Raw genomic sequence first — 24121 nt, forward strand, 5'->3', positions numbered from 1 at the left:
CTTAACTAGCCAAGTAACTCTGGTAAGTCACTTAACTTTTTAGCCTTAGTTTCCTCATGTCAAATAGGGATAATGAGTGCACCTACCTTACTGGGTTTCTGTGAGGATCAAAAGAAATAATGTATGTAAAATACTTTGCAAACTCTAATACACTATATAAATATATTAAATATTAATTAATTTAAATATTCTCATATATCTTTCTCTTGGACCAGTTAGAACCTCATTTAAAAAATGACATAGCTATATTTGGGTAGAACATTGTAGAGACAGCATATGACTGTAAGTCAGCTACAGCCTATTACCAATAAGGAAATATTTTCATTATTTGTTATTTGTTATTGCAGTACTTTCTCCAGTCTACAAAAGGAAGTCCTGTTTTTTTCTTCTTTTAGTGGCAGGTATCTTGTTCTTTCCTGTTTATATGGGGGTCGGGAAACTATTTCAAAATACCCCAAGTTTTACAATGAATCACATGTTCATGAATTGTTACAAAAATGGGCAGGCATTAAAAAACAACCCACAAGCTTTCAAACAAATCTGTAGCTTGAGAAATGCCTGAAAAAGTAAGTTTTTACCTGAAAGTATTATTTGGAGACTGCATACTAACTGGAGAGATTAGAGCCTTCAAGAATTCATCTCTATTTGCCCACACTTCTTTTAATTTGTGTTTATATGCCTCTGAGTTCTTATTTGAAAATGTACTCTGTTAATCAGCCTAGTGTTTGTCAGCTGGTGCTAACAAGAGAAACACCCACGTTTTGCACCAGAAACCGGATGAAAGAGTTGAAAGTCCCTAGATTGCTGGAGAGACAGAAGGTGTGTTTGAAATCAAGATGGGTCATTGGGAGCTAGGGGTCAGCAGAAAATATGTGTTGAGGATCTCTTTACTTCTCTGTGTTTGGGGAGTTTTTGATTTGTTTTGGTTTGTTTTGGAACTCAGTCTTCTGCAGAACATGTTTCCTGAGTGGCTGGAGGATTTTGTCCTTGAGCCAGCCTGGGTTCTTCTTGGTGAAAGGAACCAACTTGAGGTTGTAGTAAATGGTAGGACTGGCTTGGGGAGAAGAATGTGGAGATCTTTTTTCTTTCTTTCTTTTTCCTGGATGACATTGAATTAATCACATATTAGAAGTAGGAGCAATTGCTTTGTAGAAATTTTCGACTAATTTTTCTGAAAGCATTTTGAGTAATGATTACACCCATCATGACTTAAATTCTGTCCTTGCATCAATCTATTCCCACAGCTTCTGAAGAAATGTCAGTGTTGCATAGGTTTCGAAAAATCCCCTTTTCTTGCTTATTGATAATTAGCAGAATTAGATTTCAGATCTTATACTACAGTGAAAGGCATTAAAAACTTTTTAAAATAAACATTTTTTTTGCTTTATATTTAATATTACCTAAATTTTCAATAAATCCTTTCTACCCCTCACCAGATATCCCTTATAACAAAAGAATAGGGAAAAAAGAGGGGAAAAAAAACCAGTTCTGCAAAACTAGCCAGTGTATTAAGAGAAAAAATGACTATATATATGATTATTACATGTCAGATGCAGTTTTGAACTCAGGTCCTCCTCACTTCAGGGCTAAGTGCTCTATCTACTGTACTACCCAACTGCCCCCTCTATTTCCATTTTTGTCATTATTTTTATTGTTTTCTTGGTTCCGCTTACTTCACATTGCATCTCTTCATAGAAATCTTCCAATACTTCCTTAAATTCATCATATTTATCATTTTCTACAGTACAGTAGTCAGTCTAAAAGCATTTATGTGCTAAGTACTGGAGTAGAAAGAAAGGCAAACAGTTCTTTTCCCCCAGGGGAGGTAATCTTGCAGGATCTGGCCATATAAGAGAAAGACAGTGTCATAGGGAGGTAATCTTAAAGAGAAAGCAGTAGCATAGAAGGAGGGTTGAACTGAGTCTTAAAAGAAGCCAGGAGGCCAATGGTGGGAAAGCTCTGTGCTAGGTTCTCTTCTCCCCCATAGACTGACTTACTTGATGATGTCATTGATCTCTTCCCTCTCAGGATTCAAAAGTCATCCATATATAAATGATTCCTATATCTAGCTACTCAGCTCAAGGCCCACATAATCAACTGCCTTTTGGATTTCTAAAATTGGATATCCTATAGATGTTTTAAATTCAACAGAACTCATTCTCTTTTCCCAAATCCTTCCCTCTTCCCAATTTCCCAATCACTGTCAAGGGACCACCAGGTACCCCTTAGTCATCCTCCATTTCTCACTTGCTTTCTCTCCCATCTTCTAAGTCCTGTTGTTTCTGCCTTCATAAGAGCTCTCATCTCTGTCCCCTTCTTACCTCACACCTGCCCTGAAGTACCTTCTGGCCTCACATTTCTGCATTCTACCAGCCATCCTCCACACAGCTGCCAGAGTGGCTATTTCACCTCTCTACTCAGACTCCTTCCTGCTGTCCTCATGCTACCACCTCACTCCATTGGTCTCACACATGACCTTCCATCTTCTGTCTCTGTGCTTTTGCAGTGACTGTGACATGCCAGGAATGCTTTTTAAGAGACTGGTAACTTGGAGCCCCTGTTATACTTTAAAAATAAACTTTATACTAAAGGACAGCTCTCAGGGAGGGCTAGAAGAGGTGATATAAAAGTAAAAGATAGCAATAAAAATCTTAAAAAAGCAAATGTACTGACTACTTTGAAAATATGTTTTGAATGATTGCACATATTTAATCTATATCAAATTTCTGCCCATCTCAGGGAAGGGAAAATTGAGAGAGGGAAGGGAGAAAATTTGGAACTCTAGATTTTAAAAATTTGAGTATTAAAAATTATCTTTACATGTAATTGGGAAAAAATAAAATATTATTTTAAAAAAGGCAAATGTTTACCCTTTTTTTTTTTCTCATGGAAAAAATGTCATAAGAAGGCAAAAGAGACCAAAGTTGTCTGATTAAATTGTCCATTTTCTTTGGTCTTCCTGGGAGCAGACTTCTGCTCATAGGTTGAGGCTAATGTGAGTTTTGCTCAAGATTCAGATACTATTGAGACAAGTCATGTGTGGTTTGAATGAGAAATTTTGTTCCACTGCAAAATATGTCTGGCTTAGTTTGCCAGTTTTATGTAGGACAAAGTGAGAAATCTGAAATGACCTCATGGAAAATGTTGGAATTGATGTGAGATGATGACTAGGGATACCACCTCAGCAGATAGATAATGGTTCTGTGTCTGGAACACTGTATCCCTCAGAACTCTGGGATCAAAACAGATGATCCGGGGGGTGGCTAGGTGGCGTAGTGGATAAAGCACTGGCCTTGGAGTTAAGAGTACCTGGGTTCAAATCCAGTCTCAGACACTTAATAATTACCTAGCTTTGTGGCCTTAGGCAAGCCACTTAACCCTATTTGCCTTGCAAAAAAACAAAAACAGATGATGGGGCAGCTAGGTGGTGCAGTGGATAGAGTACCAGCCCTGGAGTCAGGAAGACCTGAGTTCAAATTTGGCCTCAGAAACTTAATTACCTAAATGTGTGGCCTTGGGCAAGCCACTTTACCTCATTTGCCTTGCAAAAAAAAAAAACCCTATAAAAACAGATAATCTGGGGCAGCTAGGTGGCTCAGTGGATAGAGCACCGGCCTTGGAGTCAGAAGTACCTGGGTTCAAATCCGCCCTCAGACACTTAATAATGACCTAGCTGTGTGGCCTTGGGCAAGCCACTTAACCCCACTGCCTTGAAAAGTCTAAAAGAACAACAACAACAGCAACAACAACAAAACAAGCAGATAATCCATTTAACAAAAACATGCTGTACTCCTACTCCCATACACGTGATTCCCAAGGTGATGGAAAAATATTTCATGAAGATAAAAGTTGCCAGCAAGCTCTTTGCCAACATCTTAAAAACAGGTTTTATCATTGCCTTTTCCCAAGGTCCTAGAGCCAAGCCCCAGATCACTCTACCTGGGCAAAGTTAACCCAGACTGCCCCAGGTCTGCACATCATTCGTGCTCTCTGAGTCCTGCCACCTCAGTTCTGACATTATCTGGTAGATACAATCGGGGCTTCATCTAAAACTTCTAGGTACTTGCTGTTCTTGGGCTGGTTTCTCTCTCCACATTCCCCTTTTCAGTTTGCTTTTTTTTTGTATTGTTCTTTCTTGTTATATTATATCCTCAGTGCTTAGCATAATACCTAACACATAATAAGCACTTAATAAATATTGATTGACAATCAATAGACAGCATTTATTAAGTACCTCTTGGGAGCCAGGCAGTGGAGATAAAAATACAAAAATGAGACAGTTCCAGTCGTCAAGGAACTTCCATTCTTCTAAAGGAAGACACATAGGATCTATGAAAAACATTCATAATAAGGAGGAGGACAAACCAATGGGGGGAGATTCCAGAAGGTCTCTAGAAGTTAGAGGCACTTGAGCTGAGCCTCCAGTGACCAAGAGACAGTGTTGAAGGAGAGCATTCTAGGACAGCAAAGGCACAGAGGTGTGTGATGAGGTGATGTGCGCAGAACAGCAAGCAATTTTTTGGGCCTCATGGGAGGAATCCTGAAGTGATATATAAGCCCTTTGAAATGATAGTCAAGAACCGACTGACCTAGGGATACAGAGAAAGGCAATGACTCTGCCCCCTGACTGAGAGCTCCCCAGAGGGAGGGGCAGGAGGCACAGCTAGGAAAGTCTTCTGTAAAGGGAGGGATTTCAGGGAGACTTGAAGTTAGGGAAGCCAGGATGGAGAAGGAAGAAGGAGGAGAGGCAGTGAGTGCAGAGGCAAAGAGGAGGCAGAAGATGGTACATAAATAACAAGGAGCTGCCTTTGAGCTAGTTTGAGTCCTATGAACAAGAGCAGGAGAAAGGCCAACTCCAAAGAGCTCCTCAGAAATGGGAGCTGGTGTTCTTCTGTTTGCTCAGTAGTGGCCAGGCCCGGGCGAGGGCCCAGTTCTCTTGCCTTGTGCCCCTTTGCCTGCCTCTACACCTCATACTGCTTCTTTGTTTAAAGAATGTTTTTCTGATCCTGTTGAAACATAAATCATTCACCCCTGGCTCCCCCCTGTGCCTTCTCTCTTCCTCCTTGTTTACCAATTGTCAGCGTTTCACAAGAAGACAAGTTTTTGACACACTTACAAAGGAAACTGTTCCTTAGATGATTTTCAAAAAAGAACAGTAACTTTCAGAATGAAGAGACCTTTTTAAAGATATCATCAGTAAATAGAGTCGGAAAACTACTGTCAGTGAGTTCTTTGTGTAACAGTGTTTTCTTAAACTTATCCTAGTGGGATCGGCCAAGGAGAGTGGCTCTTCTTTCAGTGGTCATGAGGTATGACCACAAAGTCACTAAGGTAGCAGAAAAGAATCTTGCAGGAATGATCCATCCTTAAAAACAAGTAAACATTTCTTTATACCTTTTGTCCTTTACAGAATTTGTATTGACACCGCTTGGTTTGATGTCACCTTCATTTCCATTCTAGCCTTCCCACTCCTTTTCCTAGAACTGTCTTCCCTGACTTCCCTCAAGGCCCAGCTAAAGTTCTGCCTTCTTGAGGAAAGCTTTCTCCATCCTCTGAATACAAGGACCTCCCCTCTGTGGATGACCTCCAAATTATCTGGTCTGTGAGCAGTTGGCCAGTTGTCTCCCCAGTTTGACCAAGACCTCCTTGAAGTCAGTGGCTGTCTTTGATCTTTCTTTGTATCTGTAGCCCTTAGCACAGAGTCAGGGTTTAAGAAATGGTTACATTTTATAATTAGTCAATCAAGTAAGCATTGAATGGATACTTATTATGGACCAGATGTCATGGCAGGTATTATGGATTCGAAGATGAAAATGAACCATGGGAATTGATGAAATCACTCAGTGAATTAGAATATAGAGAGAGAAGCTTTGTGGGATACTCATTATTCTTAATTGTGACCTGTATGAAGATACAGCCAAGAGACAGAAGAGCAGTCAGAAAAGTAGGAAGAGAACCAGAAGAGGGCAGTGTCCTGAGAATCCAGGAAGAAGAGGGTGATGAGTGGGGTTCATATCTTTGGAGGGAGCAGTGTCAGTTGAAATGATGAGGTCAGAAACCAATCTGTAGAGATTTAAGAAGAGAGTGAGAGGAAAAAAAGTCACAGGTCCCTATTGTAGACAACCTCAAGGAATTTAGACACAACAGGCAGAAGAGTGATGGTGTAGTAGCTAGTGGGGAATGGGGAAGAGAAGGCTTTCTGAAAATAGGGGAGCCACGGGCAGGTACATGACATACTCTATGGAGCGAGCAGTTGCCATTCTTTATTCACACATCTGTTAACTCTGGCCAGACCCCTGTATCTCCCTGCCCTCAAGCCTCTCCACTCTAGTCTATCTACTGGTTGGTCACCAAAGTGATTTTCCTCAAGTGCTAGTCTGAGTATGTCACTCTCCTGCTCAGGAAACTTTAGAGGATCAAATTACTTCTGGGATCAAATAAAAAATACTCTAGTATTTGAAACCTTTAAGAGCTCATCTCTTTGCTACCTTTCTAGTCTACCTTTGTACATCCATACTCTACCATGTATTTTGCTATTGATCAGCACTGGTCTCCTTGTTCTCTCAGCTCTGGCCATTGTCTCTGGCTCTCTCCCACATGGCTGAAATGTCTCCTCCTCCTCATCTCTGCCTCTTGCTTTCCCTGACTTCTTCAAGTCCAAGATCAAACCTCCCCTTGGACAGAAAGCTTTTCCCAATCCTTTTTTTCCCCAGGACCTTCCTTCTGTTCAGTATATCCTACTTATCCTGTCTCTACTTTTTGCACATAGTTATTTCCATGTTGACTTTCCCACTGGATTCTGAACTCTTTGTAGTCAGGGACTGTCTTTTATCTCTCTTTACATCCCAGTACTGGCCAGTACTCAACATATATAGGTTCTTGGTGTTCGTTGTACTTACTTAATAAAGGTGAAATGGAGAATAACAAGGTCATGAACCTGCCATGAATACTTTGGCATGATTGGTACTTATTTTGCTCTATATTTTCTATCTGATGAACTTTTTTTTTCTATCTTTTGACTTCTTTGGAGGCATATGCTCATAGTGAGACTGTAAGATCAAAGGGTGCAGATAGTTTGGACACTTTTTGCATAATTCTAAAATGAAATCCAGAACAATAGAACCACTTAAATTTTTACTAATAGTACATCAGTGTGCTTGCTTCCCTACACTCAAACATCACAGTCTGTTCCCAGGGGTTGACATTTTTATATTGAAATTCTCTGAGTTTATCCAGAAATGTACTTAAAAAATTTTTTTTTGTATGTGGGGGAGGAGAATTCTAACTTGGTTTCTTAACTTTTCATCACCTTTCACAACTTTTTTGGGAGAGTTCTTCTATTTGGCAACACATGAAAAATTGGTGAGATGATTTCTTGCTGTTTCCTGTTGCTGTTACTGAGGCTGCACTAATTCATGACAGACATTTATTTCCAGCAGTGGTTTGTGGGCTTAGGCCCCTTCAAAGTCTGTAGCAACAGAAAAGAGAAAAAGTATTCAGGCTGAGCCTTGCTGTGGTTGATTGATGTTCTTGTAAGTGCTAGATATGTGTATCATGTGGTCTTAGCAGAACTTGAGTGCCATATGGGAAGAGTCTGTTTCCCAACCTTTACTCAGAATTGCTATGTGTGCATAGTCTAAAGTATAGAATGTAAATCTGGAAAGGACCTTAGAGGTGATTTCATGCAATCCTTTTTTCTTTTTTCAGATGTGGAAACAGCCTCTAAGAGGTAGAAAATTTCCCAAGTCCTTACAGAGAGTAGCCTGGTTGAGTCAGAACTCAAATTCCTCAGTTTTTACCAATTCCAGTACTCTTTTTTTTAATTAAAGATTTTATTTATTTTGAGTTTTACAATTTTCCCCCCAATTTTACTTCCCTCTCCCCACCCCTCACAGAAAGCAGTTTGTCAGTTTTTACATTGTTTTCATGTTGTACATTGATCCAAATTGAGTATGATGAGAGAGAAATCATATTCTTAAAGAAGAAACATAAAGTATAAGAGATAACAAGATCAGACAATAAGATATCAGTTTTTTTTTCTAAATTAAAGGGAATAGTCCTTGAACTCTGTTCAAACTCCACGGTTCTTTCTCTGGATACAGATGGTATTCTCCATTGCAGACAGCCCCAAATTGTTCCTGATTGTTGCACTGATGGAATGAGGGAGTCTATCAAGGTTGATCATTACCCCCATGTTGCTGTTAGGGTGTACAGTGTTTTTCTGGTTCTGCTCATCTTGCTCAGCATCAGTTCATGCAAATTCCTCTAGGCTTCCCTGAATTCCTGTCCCTCCTGGTTTCTAATAGAACAATAGTGTTCCATGCCAGCACTCTTTTTAATATTCCATAGATACCATAAATTGTATAGATATTTTAATAAATATATTAAAACATGATTACATAGTTCTTTGGAACTAAAAACATTGATATGCCAGAGCCAAAGTTTGCATTGGTATTTTATTCTGAACATAATAGATGTCAAAAAAAGAACATTTTATATGCAAATAGAACATAAAAATTAGGTATGAAATGCTGAATCTACATTATCTACATATTTCTTTTTATAAAAGTTTATGATAAATTCAACATGTCACCTTCAGAGCTGTTGCTCTTATCATTTTTCTTCTGAATTTCCTTCTGTGATCTGTGAATTTAAAAATATTATTAATGATCCTCCTTTCTTTATTTTCAGTTTTTTGTCATCCCTACCAATATTCTTCTCCCTTCTGTCTTCCTTCTTCCCCAAAAACATCACTTTTATAAATATTCCAAGCATGGGGGACCATAATTTGGTTGCCCCATTCTTTTAGGTTTTTTTTTGCAAGGCAAATGGGGTTAAGTGGTTTGCCCAAAGCCACACAGCTAGGTAATTATTAAGTGTCTGAGACTGGATTTGAACTCAGGTACTCCTGACTCCAGGGCCAGTACTCTATCTAGCCACCCCTGTGATTCATAAATATAATCAAGCAAAACAGAACAACAAATTGACCCAATCAAAAAATGTCTTTCTTATTCTGCTCTTTGAAGTCATTTCCTCCCAATCTATATATGGGTGACATGCTTATTTAACCAAGGGTCTCAAGTCTTTCCAAGTTGTCTACAATTTTGTTATAACTCATTCTGCTCTTTTGTTGTTATTGTTATTATTGTTCATTCAACTGTATCTGCCTCTTCATGACCCCATGAACCACAGTGTGCCAGGTCCTTCTGTCCTCTACTGTTTCTTGAAGTCTGTCCAAGTTCAAGTTCATTGTTTCCATGACACTATCTGTCCATCTCATCCTTTGCCACCCCTGTTTCCTTTTGCTTTCAGTCTTTTCCATCATCATAATCTTTTCCAGTGAGTCTGATATTCTCATTATTTGGTCACAGTATTTAAGCTGCGACTTCTATATTTGACCTTCCAGTGAATAGCCTGAATTAATTTCTCTAAGTATTGACTAATTTGATGTCTTTTCTTTTTTTAAGGTTTTTTGGGGGGGTTTTGCAAGGCAATGGGGTTAAGTGACTTGCTCAAAGCCACACAGCTAGGTAATTATTATGTGTCTGAGGCCGAATTTGAACTCAAGGACTCCTGACTCCAGGGCCGGTGCTTTATCCACTGCACCACCTAGCCGCCCCTTGATTTGATCTCCTTGCTGTTTAAGGTTCTCTCAAAAGTCCTCTCTAGAACTGCAATTCAAAAAGAGTTGATTCTGTGGTACCCAGCTTTCCTTATAGCCCAACTCTCATTCTGACTCCTGGGAAAAAAGGACCAATAGCTTTGTCCTTTGTTGACAAGGTGATGGCTCTGCTTTTTAGTGTACTATCCAAATTAGCCATAGCTTTCCTTTCAAGGAAGAAGCATGTTTTCATTTCATAGCTGCAAATGCCATCTGAGTACAAGAATAAAAAATCTGACACTGCTTCCATTTCTTCTCCCTCTATTTGCCAGAAAGTCATAGAACTAGTTACCAAGATCTTACTTTTTTATGTTAAACTTTGAGCCAGTTTTTGCCCTATCCTTTTTTTGAGACTTCTTAATTCATCTTCACTTTCTCCCATCAAAGTGGTATTTTCTGCACACCTGAGCTTATTGATATTTCTTCTGGCAACCTTAATTCCAAATTTTGATTCACCCAGAGTGGCATTTTCCATGATATACTTTGCATATAATTTAAATAAATAAGGTGACAACATACACATTGTCCTATTCCTTTTCCTTTCTTAAACCAATTAGTTGTTGGTTCTAAATGTTGCTTCTTAATGCTCATACAGGTTCTTCAGAGACACAAGTAAGATGATCTGGGTTTTCCTTCTTTTTGAGGACTGGCCATATGTTGTTGTGTCCCACATAACTGAATGTTTTAGTGTAGTCAGTGAAGCAGAAGTAGATGGTTTTTTGAATTTGTTTTCTCTATAACCAGTATCCATTGACAATTTGGTCTCTAGCTCCTCAGCTTGTTCTTCTGATAATTCTTTATTCACATATTGCTGAAGTCTAGTTTGCAGAATCTTAAGCATAACTTTTCTGATATGTGAAATGAATGTAATTGTTTGACAATTTGAATATTCTTTGACATTGTCTTTTTTTTCCAAGCCAGCAAACTGTTGAGTTTTCCATATTTGTGACCATATTGAATGTAGTACTTCAATAGCATCATCTTTTAGGATTTTAAATAGCTCAGCTAGAATTCCATCCACCAGGCTTATTGCTAGCAGTGCTTCCCTAAGACCCATTTGACTTCATTTTCTAGGATGTCTGGCTCTAGATCTGTAACTGCACCATTATATTATGGTGTTCTCTGTTGTATAGTTTGCTGCTTCTTCTTAATCTCTTCTGCTTCTGTTAAGTCCCTTTTTTGTCTTTTATCATGCCCATTTTTGCATTAAAGTTTCCTTGATATCTCAAATTTGTTTCTTCTATTTATTTGTATTGCTTTAAGAATACCTTCTTATCTCTCCTTGCTGGTCTCTAAAATTCTGTATTCAGTTGGGTATTTTTTTTCCCTTTCTTCTTTCCTTTTCCTTTTTTCCCCTCAGCTATTTGTAGCTCATTAGCCAGCCATTTAACTTTCTTTTTGTTATTCTTTGGAATTTTTTTTTTATTTCTGAATCCTGTACAATACTTCAACCTCTATTCATAGTTCTTCAGGCACTCTTAGCTATCAAATCTAAATATATTCAATATCTCTTCTTCATATTCATAAGGATCACCTTTTGATGGAACTCTTCACTATGAACATCTGTCTTGGGTAATCCTACATGATAAAGTTCATAGTTTCCTTGAAATTCCTACATGATATTATTCATAATTTTCTTGAACTATGCTAGCCCTTCCATGACAAGGCAGTGATTTAGGACAGGCACTTCTCTCTACAGCAGTACAATGAAGTCTTCCCAGGTTCCTCTAAAATCATCCTCTTTGGGCAGCTAGGTGACGCAGTGGATAGAGCACCAGCTCTGGAGTGACAAGGACCTGAGTTCAAATGCAATCTCAGACTCTTAATAATTACCTAGCTGTGTGGCCTTGAGCAAGTCACTTAACCCCATTGCCTTGCAAAAACAAAAAACAAATCACCTAAAATCATCTTCAATTTTCTTGAAGAATGGTAATATTCATTACATCAAATACCATGATTCATTCAGCCATTCCCCAATTGATGGGCATCCTCTTTCCAGTTTTTTGTTACTACAGAAAGAAATATTTTATGTGTATATATATATATATATATATATATATGTATGTATATATATAAACATATATATATATGTTTATATATATATATTTGTAAATCTTTGGGAATACATTGAGGGCTGTTTGTATTTTTCACCTTTTGTATTTTCTATGAAGTATTGCAAAATGAATTTTGAGGATGTGGGCTTATTACTTTTGTGGTTTATTGTTTCATTGAAAAAAATTTTACTAGTGTTCAATAAGTACCTCATAAGACTTTTAAAGCTTTTTGGGGTCAGAATATGACAAACATAATTAGAATAGCTACCATTTCTTTAACACTTTATAATTACAAAGAATTTTACATAGTTTTAAATTTTACACTCAGAAGAACCCTGAGAAGGTAATTTTTCTCCATTTTACAGATGATATGAAATTGAAAGAGAGAAAGCTTGCAATAAGATGACCAGTGACTTGCCATCATCTCATCAGCTCCAAAACCAAGCTCATTGTCTTCTTTTCTGCAATTCTTTTACCATTTGTGACACCAACATTCATCTGTCCTCCCATGTCTGTAGCTTTCTTACCTCCCATAGCCAAGTTGTTAATTCCTGCTGATTCTATCCTCATTAAATCTCTCAGAACTGTCTTCTTTATATTCCCACTATCCTCCCCCAGGACAGGTTCTTCTCACTCCCTCCAATGATACCTCAGTCACTTCCAGTCTCCCCAATATGTCCTCGCTACTACCCAGGGTTATTAGAATAGACTCCTAATCTTTCCTTGTGTGTCCCCTCCCTTCAGATTATTGTCAGGGTAATATTTATTTTATATAAATTTAGGAAGTCAGGGAAGGTTTAGGAACATTAGAGATACCAGAATTCTATGGGGAGGCTTCAGAGTAAGCTGTCTGGTTTTCCTTTTCCCCCCTTCTCCCTATGGAACCATTTAATAGCTTCCTATTTATCATGTTATACATCTCAGAAATTTTTTCTGGCACCTGTCATTATACTAGATAAAGTTTATTTGTTTATTTTTTTTTCATTGCATACCCTCTCCAGTCTATTTCCTTAGCTCTCCAGCCTTGTTGCATCTAATGATAGTTAAAATGTATATAGCATTTTAATGTTGGTAAAATACTTTACCTATATTATCTCATTTGATCCTGAGAAGTAGATACTATTATTATTCCCATTTTAAAGAAGAGGAAGGGGCAGCTGGGTGGCGCAGTGGATAGAGCACCAGCCTTGGAATCAGGAGTACCTGGGTTCAAATCTGACCTCAGACACTTAATAATTACCTAGCCTTGTGGCCTTGGACAAGCCACTTAACCCCAATGCCTTGAAAAATTAAAAAAAAAACAAAATAAAGAAGAGGAAACTAAGACTGAGATTTCTTATGTGACTTGCCTAGGTTCATACAATTAGTCAGTATCTTCATGACCTATGTCAAATGTTCTATCACTACATTCCCTTCCTCTCTTATTAACTTTGTCCTCTTCTCTCAGCTGTAACTGTAACTTTTTGTACATTGACTTAAATCCTCCAAATGATTCTACGACAAATAGAACTACAAACTCTCAGTTGGAGTCGGGAGGCGGGGGGAAGGGAACATTGGAGCTACCAGAGCACCATGAGAAAACTTCAGAATAGGTTGCCTGGTTTTCCCCTTGCCCCCTTCCACTAATGGGTCATTTGATAGCTTCCTATTTATCATAATTATTCTGGGTTACTAGGTGCTAGGTCAGTTGGTTCCTCATACTTGGCATTCAAACAGCCTGCTACTGAGAGTGGGGAGGGATACAATAATAGTGAACATGCTTTTGGGGAAGGGAATGAAAGAGGCCTTGAATCTGCCCCTTTTCCCCAAATGCTCAAGTAACTTGTTAGAGCTAGATGGAGACCTCCCAAGGGGAAAATAACAAATGAAGCCCAAATGTTAGAGACTCATAGACTGTTTGAGCTGGAAGTGACTTGAAAGCAGGTGTTCTTAACCTAGAAAATCAACACTAAAACAACAACATTTTGATAACTTTGTGTTAGTATAACTGGTTTCCTTTTCAGTCTTATGTATTTTATTTGATGCATTTAAATATATGATTCTAAAAAGGGCTCCATAGGTTTCACCAAATTGCCAGAAAAGTTCTCTGATATGAAGCATGGTAAATTAAACATTCCTTCCTTGGATGGGTTCTTTATCCAATCCCTTTATTTTTAATAGTCCTTGAAGATTTTTAATTTTTAATTTTATTGATATCTTCTATTTTTACATCACATGATTTCTCAATATATCCCTGTTCCCCCACTCCCAGTAAGTTTTTCTCTTATTGAAAACAATTTTTAAAAAGGAATTTAGCAAAACTAATCAATACATTAATTTGAGTTCTAGTGAATTGCATATATAGTATTCTACAGCTACAGTGTACTAAAAACTTCATCATGAAGGGAGATTCAATTTTTTCAATTCTTTGCCAGCAACACATATGGCCATTTTAATTTTATGGGTTTCACTTTTGTTCTTGCCATTTACATTGCTGTAATTGAATAGTGTTTCCCTGGTTTGGTTTGCTTTGCTCTGCATCAGTTCATATAAGTCTTTTGAGACTTATATGAACAATGAAGTGTTGACCCTGTGAACAAATGAATTAAGAGTCACTGAGGTTATGCAACAGCTCTTAACTCTTAAATTACCAGAGAACTCACCTTGATTATCAAAAACACAGCTAAACCTAAAAACCAAACCAACCCAAACCAAAGAACTAACAGTAATTATAAGCAAAAATTCCATTGGAGGAAGGGAGCTGGTCACATGTGCTGGGGACCCTGCTTAGTAGATGACGCACTTTAATATGAGCAAATCTCTGTACTCATACCATTGACTTCATAGTGAGCTGTAGCCTTGACAATGAGGGATAACAGCAACAATGAGACATATTTGATTCATAGCAATACTTCATGACTGGAACACGAGGATTGCTGGTACTTGTCCAAGTTCAGGGACTACCTGATGTTGGATGTGAAGCAGTTCTGGGATTTTGCTGTGATTGAGATCATCCCGAGGGTCAACACAAAGGATTGTTGTTAGGCCAAATTCAGGACCCAGTTTACTTGCTGGGTCTTAGTGCAGGAAAGCAGTGTGTTACTAAGAGTAAAAAGAGAGGGGTGGTCCAATAATATTCAGTTAGGTTCATGTACCACAACTTGTTGAGTCAGTGTCCACTTGATGGGCATCTTCTTTGCTACTACTTTGCTACTATTCTGCTATGAATATTTTAAAAAATACTCATCTTTTCATTTTAAAAAAGTTTTGAGATTTCTTGAGGGTACCTTGGAGTTGGCTTACAAAAGGGAAAGAGACTATAGATTTTGCTCATTGCTAGCATGTAGAAAAGGTCTGATTTCTGTTCACTGTAACAAGATTTTCCTGATATTTCAACAAAAACCAGAATGTTTTTAGAGTAAAAAACAATGTGTTGGGGCAACTAAGTGGTGCAGTGGAAAAAGCACTGGCCTTGGAGTCAGGAGGAGCTGAGTTCAAATTTGGTCTCTGATACTTAAAAATTGCCTAAGCCTTGACCTTGGGCAAGTCACTTAATCCCATTGCCTTAAATAAATAAAATTTTTTTAAAAACCCACTGTGTTTGGATTTTTCTCAACATTTATAATCAAAAAACTTCCTGTCATTTAAAAAAGTTTCTAGATTGGAACTAATAGCTAACAGATTTTCCAAATGGAGAGTTTGATCATTATTCAGTTGTTATCTTTGATTTCAACTTTTATCTTCCTGCTTATCTGACCTGCAGGTTCGCCACAGAGTGTCTGACCAAGTGATGGCTCTGAAGATGAACATTTTAAGCAGTAACCGAGCAAACATGCTGAAGGAAGTCCAGCTCATGAATAGATTGTCTCATCCAAACATTCTGAGGTCAGCCTTCACCCTTCACTTTTTCCTGGGGTCAGGGAGAATTTGGAACCTGTTGGAACCTAGAATTGATTTGAGATGGAAAACCTGAAAGAACCCTTTGACCTTTAAACTTATTTTATCATTGTGCTTGTACCCATCCACCTCTGTTGTTTGGATTAGCCAACCTGACTTACTTACCAGGCAGGATCTAGTTTTATTGTTCTCTTGGTAATTAACTATTTTTAAGCTCTTGGGCTCCCCATTACTTCACCACATCAACAATGTCCCATTACTAAACAAATTCTCTGGGCTGAGACTTTATTCCTTATAGAATTTCTTAACTTGCTTAATTGCTTAATGAGAAGCTTTCATTAAGTTTTTGTAAGTAAAATTGAAAGTAGAATATACCCCATTATATTTTCTTCTTTAGTATACAGGAACCTCTGAAGGAAGGGGCTTAATGAAGCACCCAGGTGATCCAGTAAATAGAGCTTTTGTGGCTTGTAGTCAGAAAAGCCTGAATTCATATCTTGCCTCAGTCATCAGCTTTGTGACCCTGAGCAGGTTACTTCACCTTGCTCAGTCTCAGTTTCCCATGTGTAAAGTAAGACCAATAATAATACCAATCTCCCAAGGTTATTAAGAAGATCAAATGGAGTAACATGTGTTGAGCACTTTATAAACCTTAACGAACTGTATAAATCCTAGCTATTATTTTTATGATTATTAATTAGACCCTTCAGAGGAGTCTTACCCTATAACTAATGAGGTACAATTGCTATTTTCTGTCCTTCCTCTTATTCTAATCTGACACTTCCAGTCTTTCCCAGTGGAAGAAAGAACACATTACAAAATCATTGGGGATCAGAACTGAAAGGAACAGGGAGCCCACCAAATCAAACATATCTGAAAAACCACCCTTCTGGATTATTTACTAACTCATTATTTAGCCTATCTTTCAAGACTTTCAGGGAAGGGGAAATCATTGCTTTCTTTGATAACCCCTCTGTCTTACTCATTACTAGGAAGCTTTTCCTGACATCAAGGTTAGATTTTTCTTTTTTGAAGTTTCTACCCATTATTTCTGGGAAAAACAGACCAGCTCTAGTCCATTTTCCAAGAGATACCCTTTGATATGACCGAGATCCTCCAACTGTCCAGGAACTCTTATGTCCATAATAATGACTAAAACTGAGATTATGTTTGGATCTTCATGATAACCCTGAGATGGAGGGGTTATTGCTACTCCCATTTTACCACTGAGGAAGCCTGTGGGGAAAGAGTTAAAGTGAGCAGGTCATTGTCTAAACCGGGAATCAGACTTGGGCTTTTCAGACTCCAAATTCAGTGCTTGATCTACCACACGGCCTGGCTAGCGACCTCATCGTTGGCTGTTTTTCAGAATAACCTAACCTCTCTAACCTCATTCCGTAAGTCTTAAGATTTCTATTGACTCCCTCCTTCCCCCATGGCCACCTCCTCTCCTTTCCTAACTTGCCCCAGGACCCCTACCAGAGAAGGTGTCTTTGTCCTTCTGCAGACAGAGCTGCTGTTGTGGCCTCCCTGCTGGCAGCAGGGCTCAGGGAACAGGGCACCTTGTAGTGTGTGGAGGAATTTTGGGACATAGGAGAACCACTGTTGTGAGTAGGCACCAAGTGAATTAAAACCAGCTCGTGGGATGGCAGTAGAGGGCTCTGGCCATTGGGCGGGGGCTGAGGGTGGGGTAGTTCTGAAGAATGTCTTAGAGAAGGTGGCATTTCTGCTGAGCTTGGAAAGAAGTTAAATTTATCAAAAAAAGAGGTCAGATTTTTCTCAAAAAACAAGTGAACAAAAGACAGACTTTGTTAAATGCTTTGCTCAAATGTAGGTAAATGATTTCTCTGGTCCTTCCCTAATCTAGTGACCCTGTCAGAAATGAGATGATGTCTTAGATGTAATGAACTGAAATGATAAATATGAAACATTTGGGGAAAGCTGGAAGTGCAGTGTGTGACATAAATGATATTAACAGAAAAATGCCGAGGAACCTGGCTGTCCTAGGTAACACTAGAATCTCATGGTGGGTCCAGTCAGTGCTTGGCATGATATGGTCCTTTCTCTTGGCATCTAGAGGATATTAGAGGAGGCTGCTGACCAGTCAATCATCCCTCAGGATCACCTTGGGACCAACCTATCTTCATTTTCACTGAGACATTTCTTTGATGTCATCCTTTCATCTGGTTCTTCTTATTCCCTGTTTATCTCATGTTGCAACTTGATCATATCCACTGTATTCCTTTCCATTGCCCTTTGCATGTTAATCATTTTCCTTCTTTCACTATTACTCTTATTTTCTTTATCTGACCTCAAAATAGAAAATGCTGCTGTCTTAAATCTGCTTATGTTTGAGATCATTAGTAACCAGAAATTGGACCCTATCATCCCTTTGGGATTTTCTGGCCTTTAGCAATGGAGCAATATGAAGTCAGTGAGTATTTGCTATTGTTTTCCTAGAATCATTTGAAATCCAGAGATCACAGCTACTATTGATTGTGGTTAGTAGATATTTATTTGGCTGAGCATTGTGTTAGGTGATGAGAAGGGTATGCAGAGAGTTATGAATAAAGAAATTCAATATTCCTTTTTCCCTTTCTTTTTTTGTACTTCTGTCTTTGGATATTGGGGGTATTAGTGTTGTCTATATCAAGAGTGTGAGTGTGTGTGTGTGTGTGTGTGTGTGTGTGTGTGTGTATTGTGGTATGGGTGGGGTATGGGTATTTATGAGTGTGACCAATACTTGTCGGTAACTTTTGGTTTTAAACTCTTTAAGAGCCTGAAGCAGCTCTCTTTGTGATATGATCCTAGTCATCCAGCTAGCATGAAGGAAGGCAGGAATAATGGAATAGAAAAACATTTGTTCTGGGCTTCCTATGTCAGACACTATACTGAGCACCAAGACAACCCTTGATCTCTACGAGCTCCCATTCCAGTAGGAAGAGAAAACCATGTGGGAGGTTTTAGCAGTAAGTCATATGAAAAAGTCCAATGGTCCTTAGAGTTGTGACATACAGTAATTCATAATCACAACAAAAACCATGCTGGATCCTGAATCTGCTTCATTAAACAGTGCCACAGAGTTTGTCGGTGGCAACTTTCTTTTCTGATCCTTGGAAGCTGTAGCTGTTCAAGAGTTTAGGGCTGCAGCCCCATTGCTGCCCAGTTTGCTTCCTTGGAAGATGACTATAGAGGCAGGCTAGATGCAGGGCTTGGGTCTGGGGGTCTGGTAGGGGGAGAGGTCAGGCTTCTTTCCACAAGGAGTGCTCCTCTGGTTAGGTAGGGACTTTGTGGGAGGGATCAGTATGTGTTAGAGGCAGGTCTTAAACTCAAGTCTTTTTGATTTCAAGGTTGGCCCTGTCTTTGAGGCTGGCAGCTAGGCACCACAGTGGGTAGAGCTTTAGATTTTGAGTAAAGAAGGCATGAAAAGTATTTTAAAAATCTGCTAGTGATTATAAGCTATTATTCACCAGGCCCTACTGCTTCCTTTGTATTATATATAGCTAAATTTACAATAACTATGCAATAACTGTAAGGCAGCTAGAATATGATAAGACTATGCTGAAGAAAAGGAAGTAGTTTCTGACTGGGTTAGAGGAAAATCTAAAAGGATTTTTGGAGGGAGGTGAACTTTTAAGTCAGTGTGGAAGGATAAGTGGATTGTAGGCAAAGATCAGAGAACCACTATGGAGTGGAAGAGAATTCCAGGAATAGGCACTAGTGTGAGGTGGGAAAGCATTGGACAAGTGCAATGAAGAAGCTGTTCCTCTCTGAATGGAGACTTGTTTAGTTGAACCAGTGTGTAAACAAAACATATATCAAGTCAATCATGAAATAGAGAAGCTTCAGGTACTTTAACAGTGAAGAAGCATGAGGAATTGCTTTCATCTGGAAGGGTCATGAGGATCTGGACAGGCAGCAGACTCAACTGTGAACCTTTCTAGTTGTGGGATTCCTGAGCATGTTTCTAGTCTACCTGTGCCTCAGCTTCTTCACTGATAAAATAGGCACAATCTTCCTTAGCCTGAGTTGTTCCAAGAATCAAATGAAGTAATGTACGTAAAACATCGTGCTTTTTAGAAATTGCTTTATTCTGAATTTAACAAAACACCAAATATATTGGGAATTTCCATTTTTTAAATGTAGAAAAAAGGAATTTTACATGACATAATGAATCTCTATTATATGAAGTTTGCTTTTCCATTTAAATATATAACAACTTGACATATAACTTTCAAAGCTATCCTGCCTTGTCTTTTTCTCCTGGCCTTCTTTTTACCTCTTTTGTGCATTTCTCTGATTTAAAAAAAAAGTTTAAATAATTCTTCTATCTTCCCTTTTTGATAAATTATCATGCTACCCCCACTTTTTTCTTCTAATTATATTCCAGCAGAGGAGATTGAGCAGGTAAATTTAGATAGATAGGAGAAGAACAAGGTGGGAACCTACCACGAAGAGAATATCACAGAAAAGAGGATGATCAACAGTGTCACAGGCTGCAGAAAGATCAAGAAGGATGAGGACTGAAAAAGGGCCATTGGATGTAACTTTGAAGAGAGCAATTTTAGTGGAATGATGATGTCAGAAACTGTATTGTAGAGAATTAAGATGGTAGAAGAGAAAGTGGAAGTACTTTTTTAAAGAAAGATTTTATTTATTTTGAGTTTTACAATTTTTTCCTATTCTTGCTTTCCTCCCTCCACCCCCCACAGAAGGCAATTTGCCAGTCTTTTTTTTTTTTTTTTGGCTAGGCAATGGGATTAAGTGGCTTGCCCAAGACCACACAGCTAGGTAATTAAGTGTCTGAGACCAGATTTGAACCCAGGTACTCCTGACTCCAGGGCCGGTGCTTTATCCACTATGCCACCTAGCCGCCCCAGTTTGCCAGTCTTTACATTGTTTCCATGGTATACATTGATCTAAGTTGAATATGATGAGAGAGAGAAATCACATCCTTAAGGAAGAAAAATAAAGTATGAGATAGCGAAATTACATAATAAGATTTTTTTTCCTAAGTTAAAGGTCTTTGGTCTTTTTAAATTCCACAGTTCTTTCTCTTGATACAGATGGTATTCTCCATCGCAGATAGTCCAAAATTGTCCCTGATTGTTGCAGTGATGGAATGAGCAAGTCCATCAAAGTTGATCATTACCCCCATGTTGTTGTTAGGGTGTACAATGTTTTTCTGATTCTGCTCATCTCGCTCAGCATCAGTTCATGCAGATCCTTCCAGGGGAAGCACCTTTTATAGATGACTTTACTTTCTTCTGAATTGGACAAAGGATGGTTAAACACACACACACACACACACACACATACACACATATATTTAGAGTGTCACATGTATACATAAAGAATTTGGTGGAGGAATGCGTTAACTCTATAGATTAATAGATGGGAAACAGGGAAAGGGGGAATTTTAGAGGATGGACAGATTTGGCAAGAGATTAATCATAAGCAAAATAAGCTACAGCTGCCCAAGGTTGGACTGTGAAGGCAAGATTAAAAGGAAAGAAAGAAAAAGTAAGAACCTATGTTTAGGGGCAAAGGAGGGGAAAAGTGGAAGCATTACTTTAATTTAGATCTTTAGTGTTAAGAATAATCTTCTTTTACCACTTTCTTCAATAAATAAGATTAGTGTGAACAAGAGAAGGCAGAATATGAATGGATAAGATAGAGGGAAATATATAGTAATCAATAATAATTTCATAATTACAAATAATTACAAATATATATTTGATGAACTCATCCAAAATAGAGGATAGCTCAGTGATAGGATCAGAGAGCAGACTTCTGTAATGCTTGAATGAGAAAGATTCACATAGAAGTAAAAGAAGGAATTGGAGCAAAATTTTTTATACTTTAGGAGAACTCTAAAAACCAGAAGCAATAATTCCATGATCATATACAAGGCAGGAGTAAAAGTGGACATGATCAAAAGAGATAAACTGGGAATGACATTAGGCTACATAAGATATCATGAACAATGAATCAAAATTAGTTCTCTCTCTCTCTCTCTCTCTCTCTCTCTATATATATATATATATGTATATATATATGGACTGAGTAGATTTACATCTAAATATTTTTTGGGGGGCAAGGCAATGGGGTTAAGTTACTTTCCTAGTGTCACACAGCTAGGTAATTATTAACTGTCTGAGGCTGGATTTGAACTCAGGTCCTCCTTGACTCCAGGGCTGGTGCTTTATTCACTGTGCCACCTAGCTGCCCCTTACATCTAAATATTTAAAGGAAAAGTTAATTGAATTATTGGGAGAAATCAACAATAAAATAATTGGGGACCTTAATGTAGTAATAGCTAGCAAAAAACTAAAGAACAAAGTTAAGGATTTAAATAGAATTTTATAAAAGTTAGAGATGATAACATTCTTTTTTCTATTTTTATTTATTTATTCTTATTTTTGTACAAATGATTTTTTTATAATTACTAAAATATTCTTGTTTAAGAGTAAACATAATACCCCCTACCCCCAAAAATATAGACCCACATGAGCAATAAAGTAAAGAAAAAAGTTAAAATTAAAAATAATAATAATAATAATAAGCCAGGTGGTGCAGTGAATGGAGCACTGGCCCTGGAGCCCAAATCCGGCCCCAGACACCTGACAATCACCCAACTGTGTGGCCCTGGGCAAGCCAACCTAACCCCATTGCCCTGCAAAAACCCAAAAAACCCCTAAAATAAAATAAAATGATAATAATAATAATAATAGTAGGAGGAGGAGGAGGAGGAGGAGGAACAGCCAGGTGGTGCAGCAGACAGAGCACCGGCCTTGGAGCCAGGAGCACCTGGGTCCAAGTCTGACCTCAGAAACCCAACAATCATCCAGCTGTGCGCCTCCGGCAAGCCACCCAACCCCATTTGCCCTGCAACCCCCCCAAATAATTATTATTATTATTGTTATTGTTATAAAATGTGCTTCAGTCTGTGTTCCAACACCTCCAGCTCTGTTGCAGGTGGATCACATTCTTTTTTTTTTTTTTTTTTTTGCAAGGCAAATGGGGTTAAGTGGCTTGCCCAAGGCCACACAGCTAGGTAATTATTAAGTGTCTGAGACTGGATTTGAACCCGGGTACTCCTGATTCCAGGGCCGGTGCTTTATCTACTGCACCACCTAGCCGCCCCGATCACATTCTTTGTGATAAGTCCATCACAAAAGCTACTTCCATATTTTTCCACCATTGCCATTGCTGATCGCAACTCCCTCCATTCGTACTTCCCCACTACCATGTACTATATTTTCTCTTGCCTTTCACTCTGTCCCTCTTCTTAAATGTGCTGTAGGGTAGCTGAGTGGTGCAGCAGACAGCTCCCCGGCCCTGGGGCCAGAAGGCCCTGAGCCCACATACCACCCCTTAGGCCCTGTGGTCCCAGATAGGCCATCCAATCCCAGCCCTTTGCTAGAAGTAAAAAAGAAAATGTGTTATATCTGACCACTCTCCCCCCATGGTCTACCCTCTCCTCCATCACTCACATCCCCCTCTCCCCCCATCCCCCTTCTCTCCTTCTTACTCTAGAGGTCTATACCCCATTGAGTATATATGCTATTTCCTCTTCTAGCCACCTATGAAGAGAATGAAGGTTCCCTCATTCCCCCTTGCCTTTCCGCCCTCCATATCATTGCAATAGCTCATTGTAATAAAAAAAAACTTTACTATATGAAATATCTTAGCCTATTCTACTTCTCCTTTCTCTTACTCCCATTACATTTCCCTCTTAGCCAGACTCCATTTTTACTACTATATTATATCTTCAAATTCAGCTCTCTCCTGTGCTTCATCTATAAAAGCTCTGTCTGCCTGCTCTATTAAATGAGAATGTTCATATGAGTATTATCAGTATCATTTTTCTATGCAGGAATACATGTAGTTCATCATCAAGTCCCTCATATTTTCCCCTTCTCCTCCACTCTCTATGCTTCGCTTGAGTCCTGTATTTGAAGATCAAACTTTCTGTTCAGCTCTGGCCATTTCAACAGGAACATTTGAAATTCCCCTGGTTCATTGAAAGTCCATCTTTTTCCCTGGAAGAGGACATTCAGCCTTGCTGGGTAGTTGATTCTTGGCTGCATTCTAAGCTCTTTTGTCTTCTGGTATATTATATTCCAAGCCCTACGAGCTTCCATTGTAGTTGCTGTTAAGTCCTGTGTGATCCTGACTGTAGCTCTACGATATTTGAATTGTGTCTTTCTGGTTGCTTGTAATATTTTCTCTTTTACTTGGGAGTGCTGGACCTTGGCTGTAATATTCCTGGGGGTTGATTTTTTTTTTTTATTCTCTTTCTGGGGGAGATCGGTGGATTCTCTCAATTTCTATTTTGCCCTCGCTTCTAGGATATCTGGTCAGTTTTCCTGTAGGAACTCTTTAAATTGATGTCAAGGGGCAGCTAGGTGGTGCAGTGGATAGAGCACTGGCCCTGGAATCAGGAGTCCCTGAGTTCAAATTTGGCCTCAGACACTTACTAATTACCTAGCTGTGTGGCCTTGGACAAGCCACTTAACCCCATTGC

At 38.7% G+C, this 24121-nt stretch overlaps 1 protein-coding gene across 4 annotated transcripts in view; it reads left to right on the forward strand.

Moving 5' to 3' along the window:
- The window catches only part of TESK2 (testis associated actin remodelling kinase 2), a 140211-nt gene that overhangs the window by 49548 nt on the left and 66542 nt on the right, over positions 1-24121 (forward strand). For all 4 annotated transcript variants that reach the window (XM_074221569.1, XM_074221567.1, XM_074221568.1 and 1 more), the window contains one exon: positions 15458-15579. In XM_074221569.1, the coding sequence (XP_074077670.1) occupies positions 15458-15579 (122 nt within the window). The remainder of the gene's footprint in view (positions 1-15457; positions 15580-24121) is intronic.

This window comes from Macrotis lagotis, chromosome 2 (genome assembly GCF_037893015.1).
Source record: "Macrotis lagotis isolate mMagLag1 chromosome 2, bilby.v1.9.chrom.fasta, whole genome shotgun sequence".
Taxonomy (NCBI): domain Eukaryota; kingdom Metazoa; phylum Chordata; class Mammalia; order Peramelemorphia; family Peramelidae; genus Macrotis; species Macrotis lagotis.